Source organism: Nasonia vitripennis (assembly GCF_009193385.2).
Source record: "Nasonia vitripennis strain AsymCx chromosome 1 unlocalized genomic scaffold, Nvit_psr_1.1 chr1_random0010, whole genome shotgun sequence".
Lineage (NCBI taxonomy): Eukaryota > Metazoa > Arthropoda > Insecta > Hymenoptera > Pteromalidae > Nasonia > Nasonia vitripennis.
The window spans coordinates 214438-226886 of record NW_022279597.1 but is presented as its reverse complement, the minus strand read 5'-3'; the positions used below and the strand labels follow the sequence as shown (position 1 = coordinate 226886).

General features: G+C 41.6%; 1 protein-coding gene across 5 annotated transcripts in view; it reads left to right on the top strand.

Moving 5' to 3' along the window:
• The window catches only part of LOC100113702 (glycosaminoglycan xylosylkinase), a 123215-nt gene that overhangs the window by 109941 nt on the left and 825 nt on the right, over positions 1-12449 (top strand). For all 5 annotated transcript variants that reach the window (XM_032601394.1, XM_032601393.1, XM_032601392.1 and 2 more), the window contains one exon: positions 12157-12425. In XM_032601394.1, the coding sequence (XP_032457285.1) occupies positions 12157-12425 (269 nt within the window). The remainder of the gene's footprint in view (positions 1-12156; positions 12426-12449) is intronic.

The window sequence follows — 12449 nt, the reverse complement described above, 5'->3', positions numbered from 1 at the left end:
CTTAAAGACTCAGAAATATAACTATAAAATCGAACTCTTGAATAGCATCCTTACTCTTGGATCGCACACACAGGAATGAAAAATCGGGGGAGGCGAGGCTTGAAGAAAGCGTCATGGCTTTCTCCCACGCAGAGTCTTTACTTCTCCTTCGCACTTCAGTTTAGCCGCGCTCTCTTTCTTACTCATTAGGCCTTATGGGCCTAAGTACGGTCAACGGCTAAACTGCAGCGTCGATTGTGCACGCGCGCTTTCAGCCGAGGGAGGAGAAGTTTGCTTTGGTTTAGGGTTACTTCTTGCGCTCGTTAAGCGTCGAAGTTTCTGGATTTTTCCTGCTGTCTTTGTTTCATTTAATTTAATATTTCTGAATATTCATCCAGTAACTTCGTCACTTAACATCCTCCCCCCCTTCAAACGTTTGTCGTCCTCGACGAAAAGACCTATGCATCGGGATACCCACCAGAGTGTAGAAGTGATGATGAGCAAGCAATAGATCGCTATATTCAGAACTTTGAGCAAGAGGAGGGCATACAACTCGACAAATGTCGGATAAAATTTAATGCTGGTCTATGCTTCGTGGCAAAGCTATGTCTCAACTCGTTGTGAGGCAAGTTTGGGCAACGCGAAAACATGACAAAAACCGATATATTAAGAGACCCACAAAGATTGTTCGAGCTACTAACTAGCCCCGATAAAGTTGTAAATTCTATACTGCCGGCCAACGATGACATCCTCTACGTTAGTTGGATAAATAATGACGAGGATGTCGAAATTGAGCCGTCAATAGGACCATTTTTAGGACAACTCACTGACAAGTTGGTGGGCTATGGGTTATTTGGCACATATATTACATCCTTTGCCTCCGGCGGACCAAAATTTTATGCCTATAAGTATATAACACCTGACGGCTGTGAATCGTGTGTATGTAAGATCAAAGGTATCCGATTGAATGCATCAGCATCCGAAAAGATCAATTTCGAATGTGCGCGTAAAATTGTGAGCGGTGAAATACCACCGACATTTGTCTCCTTTGATGCTATTAGGCGTACAGCGCTGCATGATGTAGTCACACGCGCGGAATGTAAAGTATGTGAACCTGTGTATTCTAAACGACGCTTTTTTGCCAACGACAAGAGTTACCCGTACGGGTATGTAGTTCTAAAATGACGAATAAAAAGTATAAACTTAATACAATTTTTTTCTATACTAGTGACATTTTGCGCGCTTCGCGGGAGCAACTGCTTTTAATTGTATGCTTTTTGGACATGTCTTAAGTTTTGAGGTTATAATTTCTCAATTTAGAAATATTGTTTCAATTAATATCAAATTAAAATGTATTAATTTATGTATTAATTGTTTTATTATTTATTTCATTTCCTTTTATATCATAAATAACTTTGTAAATAATTAAATCTATTTTAATTCGTATATACTTTCTAGATTTTGCATTTTCGCGCCCTTTTAAAAGCAGCCAATCAAATCTCGTTTTAGTCGGCTTCACTTTTCTCGTATCTCTTTTTTTAAGAAGGGATATTTAATACTAACTTACCCAGCTCAGAACTAGCCGTTAAAACCGCTCGCGCGTTACAAGCCTCACGAAAGGGGGGCGAACCATGTGGCTAACCTTCAGAGGCTCGCACCGCGCGCGCGTGTGCGCGCAAATGAGCTCCCTGAAGGGAAAGCCTGATGACTTGCCTTCGGCAAGCTCGACGACCGATCGCGAGGAGGGGCATCCCGCGCCGCGTGTTCGTGGATCTCCCCCGCCAGGGGGCGTTGCAGATGCTCGGAGTGTTATAAATCTCACGTGTCGCTCGGTCTGATGAGCAATTCGCGTGCATCACCTGCCCTACCGCATCATGGATGTGCGCTGGAGACATCCCTGGACATGCATGATTGGCGGTCCCACCTCGTGTGGCAAGACAGTGTTTGTCGGCAATTTTCTCAAATACATCGCACAGATGAGCGATACACAATTTGAGCGTATATTACTCTACTATACAGAATAGCAGCCTGCTTATAAGGAATTTGCTAGTAGTGGTAGTATTGAATTTCACGAGGGATTGCCAAAGCCGGAAGACTACAGTGGAAATCCCAAACGACCGAAACTCTTGATTCTCGACGATCTGATGCGCGAGTCGTCCAGAGCGAGTGTAGTTAATCTATTTGTCAAGGGTAGCCATCATTATAATTTGAGCATTTTCTTTCTCTCGCAAAATCTCTTTCCTCGGGGTCAGCGAGAAATATAGTTGAACTCGAATTACATAGTTATTTTTAATAAACTCGCGATCGCTCGCAAATACAGCATCTAGCTCGACAGTTTCATCCCGAGGATACGAAATTTTTGCAAGAAGCCTATAGCGATGCTGTCTCTCGACCATTTCATTATCTACTGTTGGACTTGAAATAGGATACACCGGAAAATTGCCGGTATCGCACGTGCATATTTCCGTTTGATAGACATCAGTATGTGTATGTGCCGCGCAATCAGATTAATCACCGAAAATGTGCCAGTCGTTCGTGTGTGATGGATTGAGCAACATCGACAGCAGCAGCAGCAGTAGCAACAGTAGCGCCACTACAGCCGACATCAAGTAAGCAGCAGCAGCAGCGTCATCACTACCCCATTAGACGAAAGTATCTGGATATATTGAAAGTGCTGTGCTGTCATCTTGACACGACGCAGCGCAGAGCTCTGCTGTGTCAAGCCTGCCCCAAACTTGTGATAAGCCTGGTCAAGTGTGTATTACTATTCTGCGTGGAAACGTACGACTGAGCAGACGTTATAAGAGCAAGTTACGTAAACACGCACCATTACTGCGCAAAATCATAGCTCCGGGACTGACGATAGAGTCTCGCAAGAGACTTTTAATTAAAGCTCAAAACCTTGTGCCGATAATAGTGAAACCTGTTTTATCAGCATGGAGCATGCTAGGAAGATTATTTTAGTGCCTCAATAGTGTATCAAGAGTGTGAGACAGCAGCAGCAGCAAAAACGTCAATGTTTACCAATAACAGCAGCAGCACCACCACCACCACCGTCAAAAACGACTATCACAGACGAGTGTGGGACTGGCAGTAGTAATGACAACTACCTCAACACAGTTCAGACACAGGGCTCCGAGGTATTACGACTGGACGACGAGATGAACAACATTTTGAACTCAAAATGGCTAAAAGTGTGGCCAGTGGTCTGGAGCAGATTTTACAGCGAAACGATGGTAGACAGTCTATATACTTTCAAACGAACAAGAGCAAAGAATTCATTGAACGCGAAGTGCAGAATTTGTTGAAAAAAAGAAACATTATTTACCGTGCTGTGCGAGACCCCGACGTTAAGGCAGCAGTCGCCGAGCGTTTTATCAGAACTCTTAAAGAGCGAATATGGCGCTACTTCACACATCTCAACACAAGACGCTACATTGACGTGCTGGACGGCATTGTACAGTCATACAATAATTCGTAGCATAGCGCAATAAAAATGACGCCATCTAGTGTGAATATGTATAATGCAGCTAAAGCTCGTGAAAATTTAACGCGACGCTACCGTGTCAAACGACAGTCACGCTGTACCCATAAATATAATGATCAAGACTTGGTTCGAGTTAGTCGTGCTTGGACAGCATTTCGAAAAACATATGAAGGTGGCTGGACTCTGGAATTATTTAGGATTATAAAGGTCGATACGAGAAGATAGCCGCCTGTCTACACACTCAAGGATCTGGCGGGCGAAAAAATTGGCTATTTTTATGAAGAGCAGCTGAGTAGAGTGCTCAAAGATTTGTCTAGCGACGTTTTTCATATCGACCAGGTATTACGCAGTGGGGGCAAAGGAAGGAGTATTTTGTGAGTTGGAAGGGGTACCCTGAAAAATTTAATTCTTAGGTGTCTGCTAAAAATTAGAACAATGACGATGATGATGACGGATAAATTCTACATGGTTTTGTCTAGTATTAGCAATAAATATGTTTACCCCGAGAACACTGCCAATCGCTTTACCACACAACTCCCCCAAAATTTCTGTCTGCACGGCAATTGGTGCGTCGGTCTCACCGAAATTCAAATACCTCTTACCTTTCAACACATATCAATGAAGGAGAGAAGAGAGGGAGTCGTCTGTGTAACGAGAAAACCCACACGTACTACTTATACTAACAATAAGTTACGCAATGATGATGACGATGATGGTGATGAAATATCTAAATTCTTCAGAAACTTCTAAAACTTCTTTAAAGATCTAAATAAAATTATGAAATACTCTAAAAACTTCTAAAACTTCTAAAAAATTCTCCTAAAGAATTCTCAAAGAAATTCTAGAAATTGTTGCTCTAGTGACAACGGCTAGTTCCTCACAAGGGATGCCATTTTGTAAAGACCGTACTAGATAGTAGGACGGGCTGCGTGAGTCTTACAAACAATTATTTATTCGCGAGAACTAGTGTTCGGCTCGAGAGCCTGTTCGCTTAACTCGTCTCGTGTGTGGATGCTGATGGTTAGTCCACGTGTAAAGTACTCTTACCTGCACGTCGTGACTGCGAAGCTGATTCGAATATTTGTTTTTAATTGAGGTTTAGTTATTATTATCAATTTAGTACACAAGGGTTTTATTTATATTGATTGTTATGTTTTTATTGCCCCATAGCACTTCACAGACGTTCAGTTTGTGACAGAGAGCTGACGGAGTTGACGGAGTTTTGCTATATTTAGCTTAGGATGTTGTCGTTTTACAGTAGTATTTAGTAAGTTTAGTCTTATTTATTTATTAATTGTAAAGTACCTATGATTTATCTTAACAACTTACTATTATTATAATCCTGTGCACTCTAGATGGTTCTAATCACCCTTTGTGGCAGATGCTGACTGTATTATCTACACGCGTTCACATGACAATTTAAAATAGGGATGGTCAACTGCTCTTGCTAACGCCGGAGATTCGACTCGACGGCCCTTAGCTTGTACTTTTCTCTGTGGCACTGATCTGTATTCAAAGGACTCTCCGGTGTATGCTATGCCAAGGGACGGATTTAGCACGCTCCAAACACTAACACTAGCAAACACCGCTGCTTCACCTTAGAATCAGTTGTAGCCGCCAGTGAGTAAGTCACTACGCAAAAAGACACTGCGTGGATCGGCTCCGGGGTTTTTTAAAGCCTTGGTACCGATTCATGCAGTTATGAAATTGAGATGAGAAAGATCGCGGTAGTCCAATCAGCATTCGCCACAAATGATCGATGCGTACGCCTTGCAATCGTCTTTCACGCGCACGAGGAGTGCTGACACAGAGGTCAGAGCAATCGCTCCGATTTTTGGCGCTCGATTGAGCAATGTCGCAATCGGATGCACCTGCGATCCGTATGCACTCTCTACGTGCTCACACGGTTGCCGGTTCGCAGGATGTACAAATATATAATTTAAGAGTATAAACGTGGGGCATTACATTCTGCTCTAGCTGGCTCAAAAATCTCTCTATCCTTTCTGCGCTTGTGCCTGCGAAACGCATGTCCCATTTGCGCACCGTTCCGACGATATCTCTTGGTTTATTTTCTGGGGTCGTCGGGGCGTTTCTTAGCCCTCTCGCGAGACCTCCTCTGATGTTGCTATCTGACCAGACGTTTTTCGGAGTTGTGCATGTTTTCGAAGGTGTGCTTGTCGTCGCGTCTTCGGCAAAAGTAACTCTTGCCGGTGCGAGACATGCTACGCTTTTTACCTGGGTACTGGAGGCTCTCTTGTCCACCTGTTCGCGCAGCTCGTTCATTGAGCGTCCAGATGCTGCATCATGCCTGGTGACATGGCGTATTCTTTGCCGTCTATCCCTGTGATTGTTTCAGCCTTTTCTTGTTTGACTGTCTCTACTGGTGTTGCTTGTTTCGGGGGTTCTACTCTCTCTTCCTCGCCGACTTCTGGTCTGTTCAACGTTCTCTGTAGTCGATCGCACGTGATGTAATCCTCGAGCACGCCTTCCAACGGGTGCGGGACGGCCGCTGTGCCGCTCGTAGTTTGTCGATATTGCTCACAGACTGAACGTATAAAAGTCCTGCGCATCGATAACCATTCGGCCTTTACATCTACCGGATCCAGGTACAGTGAAGGTTCGAAGTCATTCGGGCTATATTCGTCCGTCAGCCACCTCTGGACTCGTTCGACCTTGACACCTGCGTCTCCATCTCGCATAGACGCAGGTCTAAATTGACCAGTGCGGTGTGCACTCCTTCCTCCCCGAAATCTAATAACCAGTCAGCAACCTCTTCTTCTTTATCTTCGAGCATCTTGTCTTTATTCTGGTGTTATCAACTGTTATAATCTATCTTCTTTAGTCTGATTTTTCTTTAATTCTTGCGCGCGCTCTTACAATGCTATACGTGCGCATTCGCAATCCCTAACCTGCGAGACTCGATTCCGCTTTCGTTCGATTTTGTGCCGCCGGTTACTCTCTATCCAGCTATTTCGCATAAAAAAAATAAATAAAAATAAATATACAGGTGTAGTCCCTACAACCTTGTTCCGTTACAGGCGGTTTTGCTATTAAAAAAAAATTTTAATTTTTCGTCCGGCGGCACTGCCACTCCTGTTCTCATAAACAGGGATTTTTCTTATTGTAGAATGGTAGAAAAATTTGCGAAAGCCTATCTATGCGCTGCACGCATGACGGTTATATTCGTGCGAGTGTGAGAGGCCTGTAGACATTTGTTTACGGAGCGGTATCAATCCGTTTTCCGCGCGACTCCGAGCGCTGGTGCGCATGAAGTATTAGTTGCGAACCCTGCGGCTTGCCGCTCGAAGCGGCGAGTATATCTATATAGTGTGGCTTGCGCAACTCTCGACTCTCGCTGCGTGACGCGACGAGCACACCTATATAGTGTGTTCTCTGGCTGCGCGCTTCTTCGCGCGCGAGCTTGTCTCTCCGCGCGTGCCGTTCGTCCCCCCTCCGCGCTCGCCTTAGGCCTGACTCCGGTGCGGCACGACTCGGCTATCTCGTACTGCGTGCGCTGTACTCCGCACTTCTGTATTTGAGCTATACACTACTCGTGTGCCTGCCACTCGGCTCTCTCTCTCTCTCTCTCTCGCTCTCACACTGTACACAGTGTTCGAGCTCTGCGCTGCTCGACGACAGTTCGCGCGACGTAAACACGCTTTGTTTACACCTGTGTCGCTCGCTCGCTGCATCCTCTCGCCCGCTTCGGATTCGAATTATATAACCGTTTTTCGCGATTCCCCCGACGCCGCTGTACGCAGTTGGGCGCCAGTTGTAACGGGGCGATTCGTCAGTTTATCGTGCGGCCGCGAAGATGCCGCACGTCACCTCCAGGAGGTTACTTTCCCGGTTGGCGATCCCTCGGTGATGGCCAGGCGATAGCGAGCGGACGTTAGCCGCTGGTGCAGCGCTATCACCCGTGCGTTGGCCCGCCGAATGCTCGCTACAAATGCGTGGTACGCCCGGAGCACCACGCTTTCCTCCGCGTGTCCGTGGGTAACCAGACGGCTGGGGTAATCGGAAATTGCACAAAGAAAAGAACACTCGCCTGTAAGTTTAATAGAAAGAAAGAATATTGTCTGAATCTGAGTGAAATATAATATAATACAAATTCGAGAAGACGACGCTTGCGCGCGCGATTGCGAGGAGGACGCGAAGCCGGGCCGACAATTCAGTGGCGACGAATCTCGGCCTTCGGCGGCTTCGTCCCGCGTATTGATGGAGAACCTACTTACTCGGTCGCTGGCCGAACGCTTTATCTCTTGTCCTCACGACCGTTGACGGCACTCGAAGCTCCGGAACACACTTGTACGCCGGTATGGAGCAACGGCTCGCGGATTGGTGACGGTATCGGTAGCGTAGCTGTTGACACGGCCGAAGCGAAAACGAGTCTGAGCGCGCTCTCTTCTCGCGGAAAATCTCCTGTCAGCGTCGCCGCTGACGTCGTCTGCTATCCTTGAAATCCTAATCGCGCAAGATCTAAAATCTTAGCGTTCGTTACAATATATATATATATATATATATATATATATATATATATATATATATATATATATATATATATATATATATATATATATATATATATATATATATATATATATATATATATGTGTGTGTGTGTGTGTATATATATATATATATATATATATATCTTATTAAATTTACTTAAAATTCTAAGATACACTCATTATATTTGTTATTATAATAAAATAATTTTTAAATAGTAAAACCTTATTCGAATATACATGTATTAAAACTAGTAGTTTTATAGAATGTTGGTTCTATTAAATAGATTCATTTACACTCGGCAGTATAGTTAATTCTTATAAAACATTTTGGAAATCGTGCTTTTTGATTAATTGAAATTTTTCAATCCGACAATCTAATTGAACCATTTCAAAAACGTTCTACAAAAATTAATTATCATCGAAGATACATCTAATATTTAACAGTATATTTAATAATGGCAAATTGAATGATTGAATATCATTCTAATCAATATGTAAATCGCGGGCGAAGCGAGCGTTCTTTGCTAGTTCCATTTTAAATCACAACAAAAGAAAGAGACAGAGCAAGAAAAAGAGGAAGAGATGAAAACAAAAGATAAAATTAGAAACAAAGATAATAGGCGAGAAGGGAGGGAGAGGTTCAGTATAGTTTCGTGGAATATAGCGGGGACGGGGAAAGTGGATAAAGTGTGGTTATTTCTAAGGGACTTTGATGTAATTCTATTGCAAGAAACGTGGATAGAAAAAAACGAAAGAATTGTGATAAATAGATTAGATAATAATTACATAGTAATAGAAGAATTAAAGAAAATCATAAAATTAAGTTAACGTGTCACGTGTGTACACGCGTCACAGGTTTCTAATTACTATAAGAAGACGAGTAGAAGAGTGCAATGCAGTGGCGGCCGTGGCGCGACGACAGAACGTATGCCTTACAAGCCAGAGGATCTCGGTTCAAGCCCGGGGTCCGTCACTTTTTCATTGCACTCTTCACTCGTAACAAAAGAAATAACGAAAAAAATAATAATAGCGTGAGATTTGAATGCGAGAATAAGAAAAGCGCAGGCAGAGGTCGTAAATGGGAATATTGAAGGAATGAGAAATTCAGAGGACAACAAATAAAACGCAGAGGGGAAAAAATTGATAAAATTCTGCAACGAAATAGGAGGTAGATAAAGGAATGGATCCCCGAAAGGGGACTGGGGATGAGAACTGACATACATAGGAGATATGGGACATTCGGTTCTTGATCTAGTCATAGAAATAGATACAGAGGGGATAGAATCAAATCACTTACCAGTGACCATATACTTAGAAAAAAATAGAATAGAAGCGGGAAGAGAGGAGGATAGGAATGATGAATTACTGGAGAGAAAGCTCTGCTGGGATGAAAATAAAAAAGGAGTACTAGAAAATAATGAAAGAAAAGGAAAGGAGTACAGAAACGAAAGGACTTAGCATTCAAGTTAGAAGGGAAAAATTATACACAACGATATGGGAAACGGGTGAGGAGTTAAAGCTAGTCAGAGATGGGAAGGGAAAGAGAGGAGGAAAATGAAAAATAATTAAGGAATAAATAAGTAAAAAAAAGGTAGTATATGAATGTCTAAAAATATGGTTATTCACTAAGAAAAAGGAAGATAAATTTAAGTTAAAAATGGAGCAACTAAAGTAAAACGGCTTATAAAAAGGATAAGATAAAAGAAGATAGAAGGAAAATGATGGGATATATAAGATAGCAGAGATATGGAGGAATTCTGGATGGCAGTAGGGAATTTTAGAGCAAAGTGAAAAAGTAGGGAAAAAATAATATCTCAAGAGGAGTGGGAAAAGCATTTTAGTAAGTTATTAGGAGAAACACACAAAAAAGAGGTACGGATTTCGAATAAGGCATAAGGAAAAGATGAGGATGTAGGTAACATAAAGGGGGAAGTAGGGTACAAGGAGAAACGAAGGGAGCAGAGTAAAAGGATAAATTAGGAAGATACGAGGGTTTGAATAGGGCAATAGAAATAATGGAAGAGAAAATAGGAATGAAAAAAAAAAAATAATAAAAAAGCAGGAGGGGAGGACGGACTAAAAATTGAATTTCTTAAATACTCGCCGCCAGCATGGATGAAAGAGTTAACGGGCATCCTTAATGGAATATGGGATACAGAAGAAATAATTAGGAGATGGGAGATCGCGAGGATTTATCTTATATATAAAGCAGGAAATGAGGAATCAGCAGAAAATTACAGGGGGGGGGGGGTAGCGCTACTAGACGTAGGGTACAAATTATTGACCAATATAGTTTCTAGTAGATTAAAGGGATGGTGTGAAAATAACATGATACTGAGGGATCAGAGCCAGGCAGGGTTTAGAGGGAAAGGAGGAACAAGAGACCATCTCTTCGTGATAAATAGTCTGATCGGGAATAAGTTAAAAAATAAAGGGGGGAAACTGTATGCGGGACTAATTAAAAGAGAAGGAGATAAAGGGAAAAATTTTAAATGTAATAAGAGCTATATACGAGAGGACTTTGAATCAAATAATAACGGGAGAGGGTACAACAGATAGATTTTAAACACGGAAAGGAGTGAGGCAGGGATGCCCGCTTAGCCAATTCATATTTAATATTTAGTTAGACGATTTGGATGAGGAGTGGGATAATAGAAGCGAGGAAGGAACGTCAATAGGAGGGATGAAGATTTATTGTTCAAAGTTTGCGGGTGACGTGGTGATAGTGTCAGATGCACCACAGGGGTTACAAAGTATGTTAAGGAGGCTAGAAAGATACAGTGAAAAAATAGAGGGAGAAATAGTAGTAAGGAAAGATTCAAACTGGAAGGGGAAGAGCTGGAAATAGTCAAAAACTACAAATACTTGGGCTTTTGGCTAGCATCTAACAATTCGTATAATTTTCCGAGGGAAACTGGAATTCAAAGTTAGGAAAGTAATAAACGCGGTGTGGGGTCTGACAAAGAAGGCAAAAATAGGTAATTTGGGAAGGAGGCTGTATTTATACGACACAATAGCTAAAGCAGCGAGAATGTATGGAGTAGAGATTTGGGCGTAGAAATTGCAAGAAGAAATCGAAAGAATGCAAAATAGGTTCATAAAAATGGCAATGGGGTTAAATATGAACACACCGGGGTATATATGGAAAATAGAAGCGGGAAGAGGAAGTATGGATTTAGAAACTTGGAAGAGGGCGGCGGACTATTGCAGATACAGGAAATGGAACGAGGAAGATGGCCGTTAATATGTCTGAGGGAAGAATTAAGGGGAATAATTAACGGATACTCAAAAAAGTGGGAAAAAGAAGTTGAAAAATCATTTGGAGAAATAGGGGATGGTCAAGCCTAAAAGGAATGTTAGAAGAAAGAATATGAGGAAGATAAGGAAGAATTACGAAAAGGGATTGAAAATAAAATCGGACCAGGAAATACAATTAGAGTGTGTGTGTGTGCGCGTGTGCGTGTGTGTGCGCGCGCACTAAGTATACTGCAGGCTGAGTATCCTATATTTTGTTGTATAATATTTTTCATTAAATTAACCAAACTGATAACCTTAAACTTATTTTCAGGACTCCAATATTTAAAAAAAAATTTCACCATGTATATTTTCCAGAAATCATGTTATTTAAAATCTTGCAAGGTTGCCACTACAAACTTACAGAAATAAATTACGCACCCTAGATACGTCGGTTTTTAATCTGATCCCAGGATACACCGTGCTTAAAGCGGATCCCGGGATACGTCGTGCTCGAAGCGGATCCCGGGATATGTGGTTTCCAAAGCGGCTTGCGAGATTCGTTGTTCTTGAAGCAACTAGCAGGATTCGTCGTTATTCTTCTCAAGCGTCGATAAAGAAGAAAATCTCTAAGGATGAGATACTCCATTTTATGAAAAGCAAAACGCTTTTAGTGATGTTTTGATCTAAAAAAGTCTTTCAAAAGTGCAAAATTTATTTGAATTAATTGATAATTTTCTAAGCTATCTGCTAGTGTTTAAAGATATTCATTTTATGTAATAACTATCATAAAGAAATCAGAAATGATTTCGAAATAATAAATATTATAAATTGCTGTATGAGGATTCATGAGTTTTCGATTTGGTATCATGTAAAAACAAAATAATAAGTTATACTTAATTTTAAATAAACTATTTTACAATTATGCATTTTTTTAAATTTCAGTAAAATTGAATGAAGAAATAAAAAAAAATGCGAGTCCTGAATTATTAGCGACTATTTTTACCAAGTACAACGATACTTGTATTTACGGCGTCTGTCATTACTGTTCTTCTGCTGAACCTATATGTGGGATTGATAATATTTTAGAAGGAAGCGTTATTTTATGGCTACCATCTAGTTGGAGATTAATAAAGTATAAACATCCTTGGCAAAGAACTTATTCCGAATCTCGCCTCGCTCGTTGGGAAGTTGATATGAACTATTGTGGCAAGGTATTTTTTAAAGTCTAATTCAGA